At 41.1% G+C, this 20,399-nt stretch overlaps 1 protein-coding gene across 2 annotated transcripts in view; it reads left to right on the forward strand.

Moving 5' to 3' along the window:
* The first annotated feature begins 648 nt into the window (after positions 1 to 648).
* The window catches only part of CDON (cell adhesion associated, oncogene regulated), a 101,076-nt gene continuing 81,325 nt past the window's right edge, over positions 649 to 20,399 (forward strand). The window contains exons 1-2 of one of the 2 annotated variants that reach the window (XM_073808004.1): positions 649 to 1,062; positions 2,783 to 2,823. In XM_073808004.1, coding sequence (XP_073664105.1) covers positions 2,798 to 2,823 — 26 coding nt within the window. In that variant the 5' untranslated portion in view covers positions 649 to 1,062; positions 2,783 to 2,797. The remainder of the gene's footprint in view (positions 1,063 to 2,782; positions 2,824 to 20,399) is intronic. The other variant, XM_004319203.4, reaches the window with a different exon arrangement.

Genomic DNA, 20,399 nt, shown 5'->3' on the forward strand with positions numbered 1-20,399 from the left:
CACATCCAAAGGACGAGTTGGGAAGACTCTGGGGCCAAAGGTCATGCTGCTTGCACCAGGCGACAATGAGCCTCTCCTAGTCTCTGAGAAGTTTTGTTACCTGCCTGCGTGTATGTGAATGCAGGGCGGGTGTGATGGGAATCAGAGGAAACTGCCTAAGAATCCAAACACTGAAAGTGGTTTAAAAGCGAAGGTACCAAAAGCGGGAAGCTGGAACCACAAAGCAGATACTAGGTACGAGCCAAGTGAATGGATGGACTGGCTGGCTTCGCACACTACTTAGGTGGAGGGGTGAGGGGCCGGGCCTGGGCGGGGAAACAGGGGAACGTGTAGACCAGTAGTGGACCCGCCCCAAATGCCGCCTCTCCCGGGGAAGTAAAGATGAGGGGAAACGGAATAAAGGCATTATGGGAAACTCCGGGAATTGCTAAGGCAGCTCATCCTCACCCATCCTAAACCAAAGCAGAGACTGACTTCTCCTTTCCTGGGGGAGCTCTCTCGTAGAGCAAGCAGGAGGGGGACTGGTAGAAGGACCTGCACAGAGCGCCCCCCCCCCCGCCCGTTGGTACGGCCCATCTCCCCCCACATGCCGCTGATCTGGCAGGCTGCGCGCGCACCCTCCGGCGGGGCGCGGGCCGTCGGGGAGCTGCGGCCTCCGCGGCCGGGTTCCCTCCTCCACCTCCTCGCGTGCTCCTCACTGGCCCAGCGCCCGCCGGGTTACGCGCCCGCGCGCCTTGGAGGGGAGGAGCGCGACCGCGGGGGCGCGCCCCGGTGACTCCGCCCCCACCCCCCCAACCCGGGCGCCCCTCCCCTGAGTCCCGGGTGCCCGGCTCGCGCGGCTCGGTGCGAGGAGACTGGGACCCCGCGCCGCCAGCCCCCACGCCCCCGCCCCGGCGTGCGAGGCGCCGCGCCCTCCCGCTGCCCTGCCCGGTGCATGGAGGGGCCCGTTCGGATCGCAGCCGCCGCTGCCGCCGTAGCCGCCGCCAGCGCGCGGGGGATGACCTGGGGGTGGCTTTCGGAGCCGGCTGCCGCGCAGGAGGTCTTAGCCAGCCCTGCTTAGAGGTGCGGGGGTGGGGTCCCACCTAAGGGTGGGCGGGAGGGGTGGCCTGGGGACACCGGGCTTGGGCGCCACGAGGCTTGGGAGCTGGAGGTCCGGGGGCGGGTTGGCCGGAGTGCCCGGGAGGGCGTGGGGGTCCAGGCTGCGTGCGGGGTCTGGGGAGGGCAGCTGACGGATGCGCAGTGGGGAGCGCCTACGTCCCCCGTCCTGGGGAACTCTGAGCCACCTCGTGGGAAGAGGCGGGGTGAGGTGTCAGTGACACGATTAAATCTGTTTGACAATGATCCGCTGAGGCAGGTGAGATGCAGCATAGCCGGGAGCACGGGGCGCCGGCACGTTTTCCCAAGGGAGCGGGGGTCCCTCGCCTCTCTCAACCTCCATCCCCGCAGAGCGCCCGCGAGAGACAGTGATTTATGTGTAAGGAGAATCAAGAGAAATTTCCTGCGCAATGTTTCTCTGCCTTCACAGACTTGGTGACTTCCCAGCCCCAGGGAGCGTATTTTTCCTTCTCCTCTGTATAGCTTTCTGTGGATTGCATTATCATTTGCTAAATACATTACAGCTCGCTATTTATTTCACTCTGCAGCTTCCAGACCTTTGTTGCATTCTCTCCACATCTAGGAATTTCAGTAATAAATCACCGAGGGGGCTAGAGAGGCTCTCTCGCCTTTCCCTTCATTGTTCTCCCAACCCCACCAAATCAGGTGGAAGGCTCTCCAAAAGGAGCTTTCTCCAGAATGCCTGCCTTTCCCAGTCCAGACTCCAGAGGGTGGCAGGTGCCTTAAGGGCAGGCTGCTTTCCAGTTGAGATCTAGAATTGAGGGAACCTCATTAACAGAACCTCTGTGTCCTGAATCATAGACACCTTGAGAAACAGAAGATAGGACTAAAAGGTAACATGAGATTTAGTCTCAGGCCAGTGGCCAGTAAAGATGAAAGAGGCCAATTCTGATTCCATGCCTCGCTGATGCCACAACCCACAGATGCTCCAGCTGACTTTTGGAATACCTAGTGGACAGTGTCTGCTAGGAAAGGGTGGGGAAGGGGCTGGAGAATGAAATGGATTTATTCTCAGTATAGTTCTAAACGTTCTATTACATTTCATAGCTCATTTTTGGGAGGTAGTCTATTTTAGCTGAAAATGCGGGGGTAGTTCAACTTTTAGGACAAGATGAAAGAAAACTCCAGAAAACTGTAAAATTTAAGTTAGTGCTTAGCTAGAAAGCATTCTTAGGAACCCAGAGAGGCACCAAATACTGTAGTTTCTGTTTTGCACATGTTGAAATGAACTGCCTCATACTTGAAGTTATATGAGAAGGATGGAGAGAAACTGTTTCATTTTGTAAAGGCGTTTCCTGGGTGTGTGTTTGGCAGTGTGTGGAGCAGACACATTTATATTTCTATAAAAAACACACAAGTGTACATTGTTTAACTTTCATGCAAAAACTCGGATATAGTATTTGGGAAATCTGTCTTCGTTTGAATAGTTCAGTCAACCAGGAAAATCAGTTACTAGAGGTACCGTGCTATTGTTTGTGTAGTAACTCACTTGCGATGCTTTGATTGATTGCCATGGTTCTCATCAACCTCCTCTTCTGTGGAAAGTACTTAAACAGCTCTGACTCTCAAGCCGGGAAGTACAGAGAACCCTTAGGACTTGGAGCATACTGATCTAGCTTGTGTCGGTTGGCTTCTAAGTCAATGTTACTCCTTGCCTTCTTTGCAGGTGGTTTGACTGTGCATGGGAGGAATTAAGTTCACTTTAAGGTAGGACTTCCCCCACCTCTGCCCCCATCTGCAAGGTGTATATAAAGAGGAAGGCTTTATGTTGGATTAAGAACTTCTGCCATAGGGCTGGGCTCTAAAAAGTTCAGGTAAAACCTGTTGACTAGCTCTTGTGCTTTCTTCTTATTTTTCCTCTTTGCCTGTGTGCTTTCATGACTTTCTGGATGATTTCATTTATGGTTTTGTCAAAATGTAAGTTGAAGTAAGATGTGTCTTCTCTAGAAATGTTTCTTATGCAGGCATTTAGACTAGAAATTGGTATTGTTTCTAAGTAAAATCCTGGAGCAATGCTTTCAGGAATTAAACATTATTGTAGTGAAATCAGGCTGGAGATAGGAAATTAAAACTAATTAAGTGAAAAATCAGTTATTTTTAACACATCCTTACGTTAGCCACTGCCTTGTGATTAGCATTTGTACTATGTAGGAGTGCAGATAAGGCAACACATCGCAAGAGAAGATGAGCTGTCTAGAGATAGTCTTTCTTTAGATAAGTGATCTTACTACTTAATAGAAACTAATTAGATTAGAAAGGGAATTTGGGGTCTGGTTGCTAAATAGATTGCTCCGAAGGACTTGATTTTACTGTGGTTTTTGATGGGTGCTTTTTTCAAGAAATTTTGTTAACTTGAATTAGAGAATGCTTTATTGTTTTTATTGAAATTTTATATTGTATGTAGACATTTCATTGATTTATAAACATTCCATTTATACATTTTTGTTGTGGATATGGTACTAACTCATTTTCAAGAGAACGGGGAGGAGGGCTTTACTTGATTCTTTTCAATTGCAATTAAGAGATGGTATATGGAATATACTTAATGTTACTTTAAAAATATTGGATTACAATTCAATGAAAAACTGGTTGTTTTTTTTTGTTTTTGTTTTAATCCTTCAAATTTTCCCTCATTGTTTGTGCTCTTTCCCCCATTGTCAGGCTTAAAACATACAGTATCGTTGTCATCTGTCCCCTGAATAATGGTCCTGAGGTGATATTATTAATGTGGCTTTTTAAAATCAAACTAATTATACTTGCCTAAAAGAGCCACATGTGTGTGATTCTAGCTGCCTGGTGCCTTTTGAGAGCCCTGGAGACAAGCTAGTGAATAGAGCTGAAAATTCATTCTGTATTTGATTAAATGGGACAGACTTGCTGCTCCTTACCCCAGCAGGGGCGATGAGATCTCTTGATCCCCGAAGCGGCTCCAAGACCCTGGGAATTCCATTAGCGAGCACCTGAGGAATTTCTGCCCTGCAGTGCCTTTTTTGTATGTGTGTATGTGCGTGTGTGGAAAGGGAGGGGAGCCGAGTGGTGAGGGGGGGAGGGTGGCGGGTGGGCGGAGAGAGGCTACATTAGAAGACTCCATATGTTAGCAGATCTAAAATCAAGACAGGACTTAACAGCTTATCTTGTAAGAGAAGAGCCCAACCCAAAGGCAGATTGCTGGTCAGGACTTTTCTTACGAGCACGACCGTGGTGATGTGTCTTTACCCTGAAGTGCACGCCGCTGTAAGTACAGAAAGTCACTTTTCTGCTTTGCCTCCGAAGCACAAGCATATACACGTTGCAGCCTTGGTAAGTTTTCTCTGAATGATCTTTTGATAAATATGTAAAATCGTGTTACAGTTAGGTCTTGCCTGTCAGGGCTGCTTTTATTGTTTTAATAACTTTTCAACCGAGAGGAAAATCAGCCTTTTCTGTGAAGCAAAGTATTTTGCAGAGATGAAATGCTTGTTTGAATAGGCATATTTGAGTTTGCTCTTTTGTTTTTGTATGACTTTTCTTGTGTTTTTGTAACATTATTATTACAGAATTTAAATTCATTTAGGGTATCTCTCTTTTCTGTTGTCTTTTGAAGAATTCTTTCTGATTGCTAGTATTTCTTAAGGCATCGCTTCGCAGACTTGCCAGCAGCCGTGCGTAAATGAAAATATATCTACCAAAAATATTCTGTAAAATCTTTGGAGCAAAATTTCTGAGAAACATCAGCGTGTCTTCCTCTCCCTGCCTCCCACCTCCCCTGCCCCTGAATACTTTTTGGATACAGACATTCTTCAGAATATGAGCCCAGTTTGATTCTTGTGTACTTTTCAAGGAAGAGCAGTTCTGAATCTTGGATGGTCTAGTTAATTGATTTTCCTCTTCTGAGAATAGTTAAAAATGAATGTGAATTCCAGTGCTTGTAGTTTTCAACTAGTGCAGAGTGCAGTAGCCTATTTGATGGTTAATTTGATGTATTTTGTTTCTGATTAAAATCATCTTGTGTGTCACAGTTCCCTCCATCCTATTCCCGTGTAGTCCTCTACCAAATTCTCCTTACAATACTAAGTGTTTAGAAAATAAAGAAGCCTTTGAGAGAATATTTAATTTTCTTCCCACCTTCATCCTGGGCTTGCCTTCTAGTAGTATGGCCAGATTGAAAGAACTCTGGAATGAATGGGAGTAAACACTAAAGTTAGCATTGGGCCTGCCTCGGTTCACAGTTGTTCAGGCACTTTGCTGTGTGATGTATTTTGATGGCCAGAGATAACAAAAAGCTACCCCAAAGCACATTTTGTTCTGCTACATATCAGTTGGAATGTGAGTCAGGACTTTAGTTCTTGAGAACCAGTGATGTGCTTTTAACCATAGAATTAAGGAACTGTGAAGTTCCTTACATCTTACTTGAGAGGGGGAAAAACACACAGGTTATGTTACTGAACTTAGATATATTCTGCTTACGTTTTGTTACAAAATTTTTATATTGCGCTAACGTAAGCATATAGCTTGCTTTTCAGCTATTCTTGACATAGACTAGCGCATCTCTTTTTATCCGTGTGAGCTGGGGCAGTGATCTTGACCTAAGCCTTGGGTTCCTCATCGCTGAAATGAGGATAACCATAGTATCTGTTACCGCTGTTGTGTGGATTACGTGAGATACTGAAAGTAAAGTGCTTGGCACGTTATAAAACCCCTATGATTGCTAGCCGCTGCTACTTTAAGTAACTCCTCCTGTACATGTTAGTCCGTTACTTTGATCCAGAAATGATTTCTTTTGAAGATTAAATAATGAGGAATTCTCTGAAGTTAGTAATAGTGTGGGCACGTGGAACTGCTATAGTTTCAGTATGCTACAGTTCTCGTCATTTTGCAATTGAAACTTAAAAGGCACTTGGAAACAATATGTTGCAATTTTTTTCCTGATTGAGGTATAATAGAAAAATGTACACAAGTGTACAGTTAATGTATACTCAGTGAGCAGCCAGATGAAGTGTCGTCTATGCACATGTGTGGTAACCATTAGCCAGATCGAGATGTAGAACATTTCCTTCATGGTGGAAGGCTCCCTGATGCCCCTTCCCAGACTAGCCCACCACCCCCAGCAGACGACAGCCCTTTGGACCAGTCTCACCATACGTGAGTTTTGCCTGTTCCCGAACTTTATAAAAATAGACTCATACGATAAATACTCTTTTATATCTGGTTTCTCGCACTGCTCGTTATGTCCAAGACCCATCTCTGTTACTGTGTACGGTAGGAATTTATGCTTTCAAAATTGTTTTAGCATCTTTTGCCTGTTTTGAAATTCATAGTAGTTCATTTTGTTGGCACATTGGGTATGTGGTCATTGAGAAAACAAGAAAATAACAACATTTCTTCCTAAATTATTAGAAAATCAGATCCCAGTCACTATCTTAGAAAAATAACCATGACCTTCTTTTTATACATAAAGCTGGGTTGAAGGTAATATAATTACCTTCAGTGACAGTTCCATAAACCAAATCTTTTGATAACTGCGTTCATTTTGTGTGTGTGTGTGTGTGTGTGTGTTTTTAGAAGCGAAGGGTGGGAGCCTCGAAAGAGAGAAGGACCACCTAAGGTAGCTTATAACCTTCATGCTTAGCATTTAACACTTAGAATGGTAGAGAAGTAACCACTAGCTCAGCAATAAGTGTAATATTCCCTAAGAAGAAAACAAAACAACACGGTGTGTTCTGGAAAAAAAAAATCCACCAATAATGGAAGAAAATGGAGCAAGGATGTTGTTATCCTACAGGAAAATTTTGAAGAATGGGACCTTACGTTTATATCAGGAAGAAGAATTTTGGCTACTAACTTTCTGAACGGTTGCTGTCAGGCTGTGCTTATATGTTTGGAATTTCTGTTTGTATTGTTGGGATTCCCTGATATGCTAAATAAAATTTATTTCACTAAACAATGAAACAAGAATACAAGGTGGTATCGATGAATCCGAAGTGTGTTTTTTGTTTTTCACTTTGAAAGGGGCTGCGGTTGAGGTTAAGAGCTTTGCCATCATCATATTTCTGTTCTTGGAAATGTTGATGAAGGATTTTCTGGATGTTCTGCTTGAACACAAGCCACTTCTCTCGTTGGAGACATTGTCTTTTTCAGCATTTGTAATTTTATTAAATCTTATTATTCATAGCTCCTTGACACAAGGTCATTCTTCACATACAGCCATGTGCAGGGTGGGTTCCTCTGGACTCCAGAGGGGGCAAGTTGTTCCCTTGTCTCTTAATTCAGAGCACCAGTGGCCAAGACTTCAATGGGGGTGGGAGGGGTGAAAGAGTAATATGAGATTCATCTTTTGTCCCAGAGGGGCACTCCAAAGATGCAGGTTTTGTTTCAAAAGAAGGAAGCACTGTTGACAAATAAAGCTGCCTCATGTTTGGAAAATGCTCCTTTGAAGGGGCATGAGGTCCTTATTACTAGATGTGTTGTAGTGGCATTTGCAGAAGATGGTGCAGTAAGAATCTCTTCCTTGGGTGAGAGTTGGGACCACATGACCTCCAAGGGCCTTTGCCTTTTGAGTCCACTAAACAGGCTCTTGTGGGGGAGCTGTACTACTTAACTACCACATACCCAGGGTTCCCTTGCTGCAGTTTCATTCCCAGGTCCCCTTAACCCAGGGTTCGCTTGCTGCAGTTTCATTCCCCTGAGGTCAACTGCAGTCCAAAAATACTAAACGGAAAGTTCCAGAAAGAAATGATTTATAAGTTTTAAGTTGTGCACTGTTCTCAGTAGTGTAATGAAATCCCGTGCCATCCCTCCCGAGGTCCCCAAACCTTCAACATTGTTCTGCTCCTGACATCCAGCCATTCACTTCGTCCTGGCTCGGTGATCCAGGATCACCTGAAGCCGATGATACTGCTGACGTATCATCAGAAGGTCAATAGTAGCCTAACGCTACGTCACAATGTCGACGTCACTCACCTCACTTCATCTCATCCGGTGGGTGTTTTGTCATCTCACAGCATCATCATCATCATAAGAAGGGTGATTACAGTATAATAAGATATTTTGAGAGAGAGAGATCACATTCATGTAACTTTCTTTTAGTTTTTACTTTATTATTTTTTTCATGTAACTTTTATTACAGCATATTGTTAAAATTGTTTTATTGTTACTCTCTTACTGTGCCTAATTTATAAATTAAACTTTATCATAGATATGTATGTGTTGGAAAAAACATAGTGTAAATAGGGTTCAGTACTATCCACAGCTTCAGATATCCACTGGGGGTCTTGGAATGCAACCCCTGTGGATAAGCGGGGGACTACCGTACCTAATTTTGGAGGGAGAAAATGTGTAAAAAAAGTTCCAAACGACCACTGGATAAATAAATTTTCTCAGATTTTCCCTAGTTTAAAGTTGAGGAATGCCTCTTCTTGTTGACCCTTTTCACATTAAATGTAATTTAGTTTATCACTAACAAGTAAATGTCAGATATTCTTTCTTTTTTACCTGAAGAGAGAACAGGGACCTTTCCAATATTCTATCAGTATCAGAAGTGAAAACACTTTACAAGTTTAGTATTTGCTACCTTTTTAGGTAGGTACACACCTGAATTTACTTGAAGGCCCTCTGTTGGCCGAGTTATTTATGCACTCCTACAGCAAATTATATGTAAAGTAAAAATAAATAAATGTATCTCTTGTCTCTCTACCTTCTCTCCTCCACCCCAATTTTTCCACACTTGAATTTCCAGAGAGAAATAACTCACGGGGGGAGAAAGGCTGATATGCGTGACTTATCCAAGCAACAGAGCTGTATTCAGGATCTTTTCTGGAGTCCATAGTTATTTACTGTAACCAGGTACACATCTTGTGTCTTTAGATATATGTTAATAATTTATGTTAATAATTGCTGTTTAGAATGATTGAAGGGAGTATAGAATCCTGAGTCACCAAAATAATATTTTGTCTATTTTATGAAGCAGAAAAGTATAGTGAGTTTTGTCTGTTTTGTATTACATGACGTATACCCATACAACCGTCTAAAGCCTCTTGTAACCTCTAAGTGGCTCTCTCCTTTCTCTGTCACCATTACCTTACCCTTCCAACTTCCTTTTCGAATTTTGGGAAGGGGATCAGAGAAGGTGAGACAAAATGTGAGACAAAAGAAATACCTTCGTGACTCTTTATTAGAGTACTGCCACCTCACCTCCCTCGTCTCCACTCTTGGTTTTCCCCGCTTCCACGTCATCCATTTTTCTCCATTTTGTCAGAGTAATGATCTTTCAAAAACATAAAGCTGGTCAGGTGACTGCTCTCCTTAACATCAGTTTCTTCAAAGGCCCTGACTCGCTTATTCAAACCCAGGTCTTTAATAGGGCACACAGGGGTCTTTACCGACCTGGTGCTTCTGCCGTCCTCCACCTACCTTGCGTTCCTTGAATATACCTTGCTTTTTCTCTTGCAGGCTGGGAACATGTCTCTCGTGCTGATGATGTTGTGTCATCATTTTGTATGCGTCTGTCTCATCCTTATCTTAATCCCTAAGGACAGACAATGTGATTTTCCCTTGTATGTATCCCCTCTCACCCCTTTCCTTGCATTATGCCTAACAAATACTAAACCCAAATGTCCCAAACGTATGAGTCCTAAAGTAGGGCTTCTCAAACTTTAATGTGCATTTGAATTTCTTGGGGCGGGGATGGGAGGGATGTTAAGATGCAGATTTTGATTTCGTAGGTTGTGGGTGAATCCCAAGATTCTCCCTTTCTGACAAGAGTCCACATCATGTTGATGACACTGGGTGGACCACACTGAATAGCGAGTTGCTAAACTGTCATCTCTAGACCCGTGAATGATTTCAACACACAATTCTGCTCTTATAAAGCAGAAACTAAGGCACCATTGTAAAGCAATTATACTCCAATAAAGATGTTAAAAAAAAATACAGTGAAATCAGTGACTCTGCATGTCAAGTTCAGGCGTATCACAGCTTCAAGTAATGAAGGTTAAAAAAGCTTTAGATAAAGAAAAAAATAGTTAAATATTGAAGATACTAGGACATCTATTGTCACATTATTGCTGGAATGCTGGCCAAACGTCTTACATATTTAAAATGCATATTTTCATTCTGTGCTACATTAGTTTGTGCCCAGAGAGCTGATGCCATGTTTCGTCTGTTTTTTAAATATGCAGTATTAGAGGAGTTTTCCTGGATATCTAGGTATTAAAAAGTGCATTCTGCCTTCTCTCTCTTGCCAGGGGAATTTCTGACAGTTATTGGCTTTTTAGGTATCAGAATAACAGCAATTAGTATTTTCTATTTTACTATCATTTGAAGTCTGTTTAGTGAGTAATTGTACACACTGTCTGATTGGAGGTGAAATTGGCAAGGGGGATGAATGTCTAATGGATAAAATACTACTTTTAATCAGGCCGTGAAATTACTGTAGTGACATCAGAATTTGGCAGCCTCTTTTATTACAATAAAAAGAAAGATAGCATCCTAAGCTAGGGATAAGATTTTTCTTGCCCATTTATTTTGGCTTATTTTCATGGTTTGGGCCTCAGGGCGTGTGTGCAACAAAATAGCACAGTGAATAACAGGCAATAAGAAGGAGTGAACATAGTTTCAGCTGGAACAGATGTACTGTTTAATCACTCATCTCTATTTCAGTCAACTTCCTCCCAGATGGGTGAGTATGAGGTTGTGAGAGTGGGTATGAGGAATCCCCATCTATGAAGTGGAGTTAAGCTTCATTACTTGGGTTGGTGTTACCTAGCTTGCAATATATTGAAAAAGTTTGTTAATTGGCTGTTAAAATGGTCACGTGAGGGGGACTGTCTAAATGTGATTATGAATGGGGTTGTACAGTTTTGTAAATGGTCATGTGATGATGAATGGGGTTGTACAGTTTTGTAAGAAAGGTGCTATTTATTCCTCTTTATAAACACCAGTAAAGTAACATTGTTTGATTTAAACCAGTGTTTCCTCTTGGCCTGTTCACTCCTGTTGTGAAATTAGGCTAATTAGGCTTTTAGAGATTGCCATGATTTAATGAAAACTCATGCACCAGGATTTCAATTTGGTTTCCACGCATCTGAGCGGTTGTTCCAGTAGATCTTGGGACTGCTAAATCCTGAGAAGATATTTTTATGATTCTTAACAGATTATTAAAACTCCTGAGTGGAACCACACTGGTCTTACCATTGTGTTGTGCCCATAATTTACCTTTTGGGCTCTTCTTACTGTGATCACTTTTTTAAACAAGGCCATTTTATTGTTTCTTCCATTAAGTCTTAGATGTTCTTCCAAAATGAAATTTTAAGATTTGTCCTACAGTAAGGAGGATTATAGTACTGATGGGTTAAAGTAGATTTTAAACCTAATTCTGCATATTTACTTCAACTGAATAACATATCTTCAAGTCATATTATGATCTGATTAGAATTGGTTCTGATCGCTAAGTCGTTTCTTTTGATTTCTATCTGTTGACTATTAGGCACACTTCCTTTACTATGGCTGAGTCCTTTTTGAGATTAAAACAAATACAAATAGATCAAACTTCTACCCTGAGTTCCTAATTCTAAGCTCTAGTCATTAAGTTATTCATGTTTTGACTGTAGACCTATATAAGCTCTTTCATATAATTTTCATCATACATTTTAGAGCTAAAGATTTTTTTTTAACCCCATGGCTAACTAAAGCCAATTTTGAGTCATTCTAAGATGGGTTGTTAACTGTGGTCTCCTATTAGGTTAGGAAACGAAATTGTCATTATTTGTTATTTCTTTTGTGTTTAAGGATGCATTTTTAAAGAGCTATTGTCACAGTGGTTAGGTCTTAAAATAATTACACATTTGTCACTGTGACAGCAGCCGCGGTGGGGTTTTTAATGATACAGTACAGCTTGTGCAGAGATTTGATATCCATTTTTTGCAGCATCAAATAAATTTTAGCTCAGGGATTTGACTAGATACATCTTAATAATGTTAATAAGAGTCTTATAGCTAACTCCCAAAGTGGATTTCTAGATGTGAGCCTAGTAAGTTCAGGCTATATCCCACCCCACAGGAAAATAACAGTAGAAATTGTTTTAAAGAAAAATTGTCAGTGTTTTACTTCTTTTGGGATTTCTCTTCCAGATAGGTAGATTATTAGGAAAAAGATAAGGAAACAATTGGCCTTGTAGAACCAAGACCTTAACCCTTGATCAGATCCATGTTTTCTCAGCTGGGTGTTGTACACATACACAGAATACTTAATTAGTTGTGACTGTAGATGTCAGCTGGTCATGGAATCAAATTAACAGGCACCACATATTAAACTTCCAAGGCCTTCAACGACTAAGAATGAGAGACTGAGTTTTTCATTTGTGCAATTAAGAATTTTTTCCCCCTTCATGTTGGAATGTGAGTTTTCTGGAAAAAGAATCCCTTCACTTGACATTTCCTAGGCAAACAGAGTCCCCACTCGCTTGTAAAAGTCCTTTCTAATTCACTGAGAAATACTAGCATCTTTTGTGCCTGATTCACCTAGAGGGACTGTACTACAGGTATACTTGGGCAATCTAACGATAAATAATATGGTGACAAAGGAGTGAAGTATCGCTTAGGCAAAGCAGGGCCCTTGTCTGTTTGAGTGCCCTGCAGACTTATCAGAATGATGCTTCCAGGGGATTGGGAAAGGAAAGACTGTCCTGTCTGGCATTGCATGCACAGACAGGCACAGAAGGAACCAGGACCCTCCCCATGCTCACTCGGCTCCTAGCTGAGGAGTTGCTAGTTCAGTTATAACTCCTGTCTTGTGGTTCTTTTTATTCCATATACGAAATAATTTTCTCCTATCCTTTATTTCTAATTGTCATCATTTCTTAAATAATATTATAGAGTCCTTTGTACTTTGCAGAGTGTTTTACAAGTTTTTTTTTTTCTGTTTACAATAATGTATGAACGGTAAAATTTTCATGAGAATGGAAATCATGAAGACAATAATGATCGAGCATTGGTTTCACATACAAGAGTTTTAATGTAGTTCAAAGTTGGGTGATCTTCAAAATATCTCTGCCTAATATTTGAAACTATAGTCTTTCTTTTCAAGCTTTTTTTTAAAGTATCTATTTATTAAATGGCTGCGTTGGGTCTTAGTTGCAGCACGCGGGATCTTTCGTTGAGGCGCACGGGTTCTTCGTTGCAGTGTGAGGGCTTCTCTCTAGTTGTGGCGTGCGGGCTTAGTTGCCCCGGGGCATGTGGGATCTTAGTTCTCTGACCAGCTATTGAACCGGTGTCCCCTGCATTGCAAGATGGATTCTTAACACTGGACCTCCAGGGAAGTCCCTTTCTTTTTTAAGCTTAATTTAAGTTATAATTGCACATTCTTCAATTCTAAGGTTTTTGTTTTTGGCCACATCGTGTGGCTTGTGGGATCTTAGTTCTGCCACCAGGGATCGAACCCAGGCCCAGAACAGTGAAAGCACCGAGTCCTAACCACTGGACCACCAGGGAATTCCCTCTTTTGTTTTGTTTTTGTCTTTGACATTTGTAAACCACAAACTCTGCATTCTAGATTCTGTTGACCTAATGGAAGATATTGAGATAGTGAATTTTGCCCAAGGTAAAATTGACTCCCAGATGTCTTGTATTTTTAAACCCTTTCCTCTTTAAAGAGGTCTTTTCTTTTCTTTTTTTTTTTTTCTAGCCACAGGGATCCTTGCTTTCTAATACATTTCTTTAAGGCTGGTACTTGATGCTTAGAAATTCTTTAATAGTATATTCCAGCTGAAAGTGAAGTTTGAAAGCCCTTTCGAATTGTATGACAGTAAGGAAAATAGCAAAGGGGGCTTTTTAGAAGTAAATCTCATTTTACATTTGTGTCTTTGCTCGTGGAATAAATATAAAATCAAATTGAACGCAGTTTCTCTTAACATTTGTTCCACAGTGCCCCTGTGTCCAAAGCGTGACAGATGATGTCAACACTTAATCTGACTTTCTTGGATATGTTAGAAAGTGAAGAAAATGAATACAAGCTTTGGAACTTTAAGTGATTCCTCTAGTATCGCTTTTGTCAATCGTTAGCTATTTCTTTTTCATTTTATATCATTGTATCATATTGGCTACAACAAATGTTAATGCTACAGCATTTAAAGATAGCTCATGTGTTCTTTCAGTGTAGATCAAAATAGTCATTAGCTGTTTAATGAGATAGTTTAAAAGTAATTTTGACGACCAGATTGAGAAGGAAAGAAAGAAAAATAATATTCTTAAAGGCAAATCTTGCCCCTCCTCTTGGGCTGGAGTGAAGGCTGAGTTGTAAGAGTGCAGAGTCCAGCGCGCAGTAAGAGGTGTGAGGCTGTTTATTTTCACTCTGGAGATGTATATACTACAGAAGGAAAACTCTGGCCTTGCTTAACCTAAGCAAGTCATTACTTATCTACGATCTGGCAAGCAATTTGATTAAGGTTGACACAGCTCATATAATATCAGAGCCAGGCTCTCCTGATGATTGATGAGGCCTGTCTGTAAGTTTTTTTTTTTTTTTTTGAAAGGAGAAAAACAGAACAAGAACGAATACTGTTCAGATCTCTAATACCACGTATAAGCCAAGTCTATAATGTAGTTTTATCTGTAGTGGTTAATATGTATTAATTTGTATGCTGTTTTTAATGTTATAATTAAATGGCTTTAAAATAATATTTTTAGGTCAGCAGGTTAATTTAGCTTCTACAGGATTAAATTCTTGAAATTTTAGAGATCTTGCTTCATATCGTAACGTCTTTCTTATGGTTTTCTTTGAGGTAATATATTCTTTTTTAAAAAATTTATTTTAAATTTACTTATTTTTTTGGCTGCGTCGGGTCTTAGTTGTGGCTCGTGGGATCTTTGTTGCGGCGTCCAGGCTTCTCTCTATTTGAGGCATGCGGGCTCAGTAGTTGTGGCATGCGGGCTTAGTTGCCCTGTGGCATGTGGGATCTTCGTTCCCTGACCGGGGATCGAACCCGCATCCCCTGTGGAATTCTTAACCACTGGACCTCCAGGGAGGTCCCGGATGTTATATATTCTTTAGTCTAGTGGAATTTTTAACCTGTAAGGAATTTTCCTTTTTATTTTCTAATGAAATTGAGTTATTTGCAGATCTTTGGCTTTAACCTAAGGCATTTCAACCACCCCCCCCCCCCCCCCCCCCCGGGCTTTCTCACTATACAGTCATGATTTGGACACTTGTAATAGCATATCATTGAGTGTTGCTGCTGACCTTTGCTACGTTATTTGTTCCTTATCTTATTCTCATTACCATCAGATAGATTCTGTGTGTGACTGGAATGTGCCAGATGTTCTTGGCAACACTTTAAATCATTAGTCTACATATAGTGCTGCGTCCAACCAAAGAAGATAATTTCTTGTTTTTTTATCATTCATACGCTACTTAGTAGAAATGGGTATAGGACCAGAAGAACTCTCTCCGCCTTATTATGTTTTTTTATTTTTTATTTTTTGCGGTACGCGGGCCTCTCACTGTTGTGGCCTCTCCCGTTGTGGAGCACAGGCTCCGGACTCACAGGCTCAGCGGCCATGGCTCACGGGCCCAGCCGCTCCGCGGCATGTGGGATCTTCCCGGACCGGGGCATGAACCCGTGTCCCCTGCATCGGCAGGCGGACTCCCAACCACTGCGCCACCAGGGAAGCCCTCTCCGCCTTATTTTAAGTAAATTGAGCATAAGGAATTTCCAGCTTAGTGAAACGATTGAGTTGAGAATGAATTAGTTTTCTGTAAGTGGATTTTCTTAACCTGGGAGTTTTCAGGCTGTGGATCATACAGGTTTAGACTGGGGTAAACTCTGGAGTCAGAGTGCCTGGCGTCAAAGCCAGACTCCACCGTCTTCTAGTGACATAGCCTCTGTGTGCCTTAGTTTCCTCATCTGTATAATGGGAATGGCACCTCATTAGGCTCTGGGATCACCTCAGTGAGTCCTCACAGAGTGATTGGCACTTGGTAGGTGCTTCTTGAATGTGAGCGGTTGCTGTTGCTGCTTCCATGGCTGTTATGTTAGCGATAGTGACAAAATATTATAGCGATGTAGCTGAATTAGACACTGTCAAATATAAAATGAGGAGAGATTAAACTTTGTGGGGCTCTAAGTGTGGCAGTAAACTAGAATTGATTGATTATATGTTGTTGTTCTTGAGTTGGTTAGGACTTGGCTCCCATCACAGAGACTGGTTAGGTTAGGTGACTAATGTAATAGCTGCTGGGGGCACCTTTGGATGAATTCCCATATCCCCAAACAGCTGAATACCATCTTAACTTTCTTGCCCTAAATTTCAATTTTGTTTCTTTGAGATCTCCCCTTTCTCCTTCTCATCTCCCTAGACTCAATAGAAACATACTTTAGTACCAGGAAAATAAAATTTATTTTTAGGCATGAGATGTACTTCATACCTAGACTTACTGACATAAGTTTGCTTTTCTTCTTAAAAGCAAGGGATATCTGTTATTGGAACCCTTTGATAACTCTTCTTGATAATTTTCCACCAAAAGTACAAGTGTTGCTATCTATGGGAAATCCCAGTGCTTTCTAGAATTTTGATGTATATGTACTTAAATAACGAGTTTGACTCTTACGTTTGTTCTTCCACTTTTCCTATTTTTCTCTTGGGCTTAGGTATGGTCAGAGCAGGTAAACACTTAACTGGGATTGGTAGCCTTGAAGACCGCCAATAAAGTACCATTCCCACGTTGTTTCAAAAGAAGAAAAAGAATAGATATGGGATCATCAGGTGCCAATCTTTGACTTGGAGAAAGGCCAGTTCTGCATACCGCCAGCTCCACGCCAGCCACTTCCCGGTGTGTTTCTCACTGGCCAGGATAAGCCCTCAAGTGACTGTTGAAGATTGAGATTTAGCAGTGGAGGGGGATCCAAAGAACTGGAGCCAGGAGTTGTGGAATCAGAACATGACAAGTGGGGCTGCATGCACCCCTTTCCAGCTGACTGTTGGCTTTTTGTCCTGCAGTCCCTTTCTGTCATCAGCAGTGACAGTAATAATGCTTCAGGAAGGAGATGTTTGTCTTAGTTTTTCGTTGTTGTTGTTGTTTTAAATATTTTTTAAGGTAAGTTTTGAGAATTCATCTGTTTCTTCTACCCTACAGGTTGGCCTCATTATTGTGTTTTTATCACTGGAATCTGGGTTTTCAGTACAGTAATTTTTGTAGCAATCATGAGCGTGTTTGCAGGAGAAAACATTGTACCACCACTCTAAAATGCACAGGTTTTTAAGATATTCCATCTGGGGCCTATAAAATAGAGAATAAAGCTTGGTTGAATTGCATTTATGAGTTTTCTTAAAGTAGTGGTCTTGGTGGCTATGGAATTGGGTAGCATTTACAAGATTCTTTTAAACTTTTTGATTTTGGGGAATGTGAATCTAGTATTTGAAACTATAATTCTTGTCCTGTCACACCCGTTCTCAGTTGAGATTTGCAAAGATGTGTGTGATCAAGGAAATAGCTTTGCGTTTGATTAGTCAACATCATGTCTTAACCGAGATGATAATGTCCTATATTTTGTTAAAAAGGGATAAACACTAAAACTTGAATAATGTGTGACTTCTTCAAAGGGAAAAATTCTCATAAACCCCAATGTTGATGAAATAATTTTATTATGAATCTCATTTAATTATGTACAAATAAACTAGATGCAGACTTTTTGTAAAACTAAATTTGCAAATTGTGACAAAACCAATGTAATTCAGAAATGTTAAATCTTAAAAAAAATTTTTTTTATGTTGTCAGTATTGAGTTGAATAGTAGGAAGATATTTTTGCTAATTTCATATTTCACGTGTCTGTTTGATTTGATTCTTTTTTTAAAAAACATCTTTATTGGAGTATAATTGCTTTACATTGTTGTGTTAGTTTGTGCTGTATAACAAAGTGAATCAGCTATATGTACACATATATCCCCATATCCCCTCCCTCTTGAGCCTCCCTCCCACCCTCCCTATCCCACTCCTCTAGGTGGTCACAAAGCACCGAGCTGGTCTCCCTATGCTATGCGGTTGCTTCCCACTAGCGATCTATTTTACGTTTGGTGGTGTATATATGTCCATGCCACTCTCTCACTTCGTCCCAGCTTACCCTTCCCCCTCCCGGTGTCCTCAAGTCCATTCTCTACGTCTGCATCTGTACTCCTGTACTGCCCTTAGGGTCTTCAGAACTTTTTTTTTTTTTTTTAGATTCCATATATATGTGTTAGCATATGGTATTTGTTTTTCTCTTTCTGACTTACTTCACTCTGTATGACAGACTCTAGGTCCATCCACCTCACTAAAAATAACTCAATTTCGTTTCTTTTTATGGCTGAGTAATATTCCATGGTATATATGTGCCACATCTTCTTTATCCATTCATCTGTCGATGGACTCTTAGGTTGCTTCCATGTCCTGGCTATTGTAAATAGAGCTGCAATGAACGTTGTGGTACATGACACTTTTTGAATTATGGTTTTCTCAGGGTATATGCCCAGTAGTGGGATTGCTGGGTATATGGTAGTTCTATTTTTTGTTTTTTAGGAACCCCCATACTGTTCTCCATAGTGGCTGTATCAATTTACATTCCCACCAACAGTGCAAGAGGGTTCCCTTTTCTCCACACCCTCTCCAGCATTTATTGTTTGTAGATTTTTTAATGATGGCCATTCTGACTGCTGTGAGGTGATACCTCATTGTAGTTTTGATTTGTATTTCTCTAATGATTAGTGGTGTTGAGCATCTTTTCATGTGTTTGTTGGCAGTCTGTATATCTTCTTTGGAGAAATGTCTATGTAGGTCTTCTACCCATTTTTGGATTGGGTTGTTTGTTTTTCTGATATTGAGCTGCATGAGCTGCTTGTATATTTTGGAGATTAATCCTTTGTTCGTTGCTTCGTTTGCAAATATTTTCTCCCATTCTGAAGGTTGTCTTTTTCTCTTGTTTCTGGTTTCCTTTGCTGTGCAAAAGCTGTTAAGTTTCATTAGGTCCCATTTGTTTATTTTTGTTTTTATTTCCATTTCTCTAGGAGGTGGGTCAAAAAGGATCTTGCTGTGATTTATGTCATAGAGTATTCTGCCTGTGTTTTCCTCTAAGAGTATTATAGTGTCTGGCCTTACATTTAGGTCTTTAGTCCATTTTTTAAAAATTAATTTATTTTATTTATTTATTTTGGCTGTGTTGGGTCTTTGTTGCTATGCGCGGGCTTTCTCTAATTGGGGCGAGCGGGGGCTACTCTTAGTTGTGGTGCGTGGGCTTCTCATTGTGGTGGCTTCTTTTGTTGCGGAGCATGGGCTCTAGGTGTGGGGGCTACAGTAGTTGTGGCTCGCGGGCTCTAGAGCACAGGCTCAGTAGTTGTGGCGCATGGGCTTAGTTGCTCCAAGGCATGTGGGATCTTTCTGGACCAGGGCTCGAACCCATGTCCCCTGCATTGGCAGGCAGATTCTTAACCACTGCATCACCAGGGAAGCCCTCTTTAATCCATTATGAGTTTATTTTTGTGTATGGTGTTAGGGAGTGTTCTAATTTCATTCTTTTACATGTAGCTGTCCAGTTTTCCCAGCACCACTTATTGAAGAGGCTGTCTTTTCTCCATTATATAGTATTGCCTCCTTTATCAAAGATAAGGTGACCATATGTGCATGGGTTTTTCTCTGGGCTTTCTATCCTGTTCCATTGATCTATATTTCTGTCTTTATGCCAGTACCATACTGTCTTGATTACTGTAGCTGTGTAGTGTAGTCTGAAGTCAGGGAGCCTGATTCCTCCAGCTCCGTTTTTCGTTCTCAAGATTGCTTTGGCTATTCGGGGTCTTTTGTGTTTCCATACAGATTGTGAAATTTTTTGTTCTAGTTCTTTGAAAAATGCCATTGGTAGTTTGATAGGGATTGCATTGAATCTGTAGATTGCTTTGGGTAGTAGAGTCATTTTCACAATGTTGATTCTTCCAATCCAAGAACATGGTATATCTCTCCATCTGTTTGTATCATCTTTAATTTCTTTCATCAGTGTTTTATAGTTTTCTGCATATAGGTCTTTTGTCTCCTTAGGTAGGTTTATTCCTAGGTATTTTATTCTTTTTGTGGCAATGGTAAATGGGAGCGTTTCCTTAATTTCTCTTTCAGATTTTTCATCATTAGTGTATAGGAATGCAAGAGATTTCTGTGCATTAATTTTGTATCCTGCTACTTTACCCAATTAGCTGTAGTAGTTGTCTGGTAGCATATTTAGGATTCTCTGTTTAATATTATGTCATCTGCAAACAGTGACAGTTTTACTTCTTCTTTTCCAAAATGGATTCCT

The sequence above is a fragment of the Tursiops truncatus genome, chromosome 8, assembly GCF_011762595.2.
Source record: "Tursiops truncatus isolate mTurTru1 chromosome 8, mTurTru1.mat.Y, whole genome shotgun sequence".
In the NCBI taxonomy this organism is placed as follows: Eukaryota; Metazoa; Chordata; class Mammalia; order Artiodactyla; family Delphinidae; genus Tursiops; species Tursiops truncatus.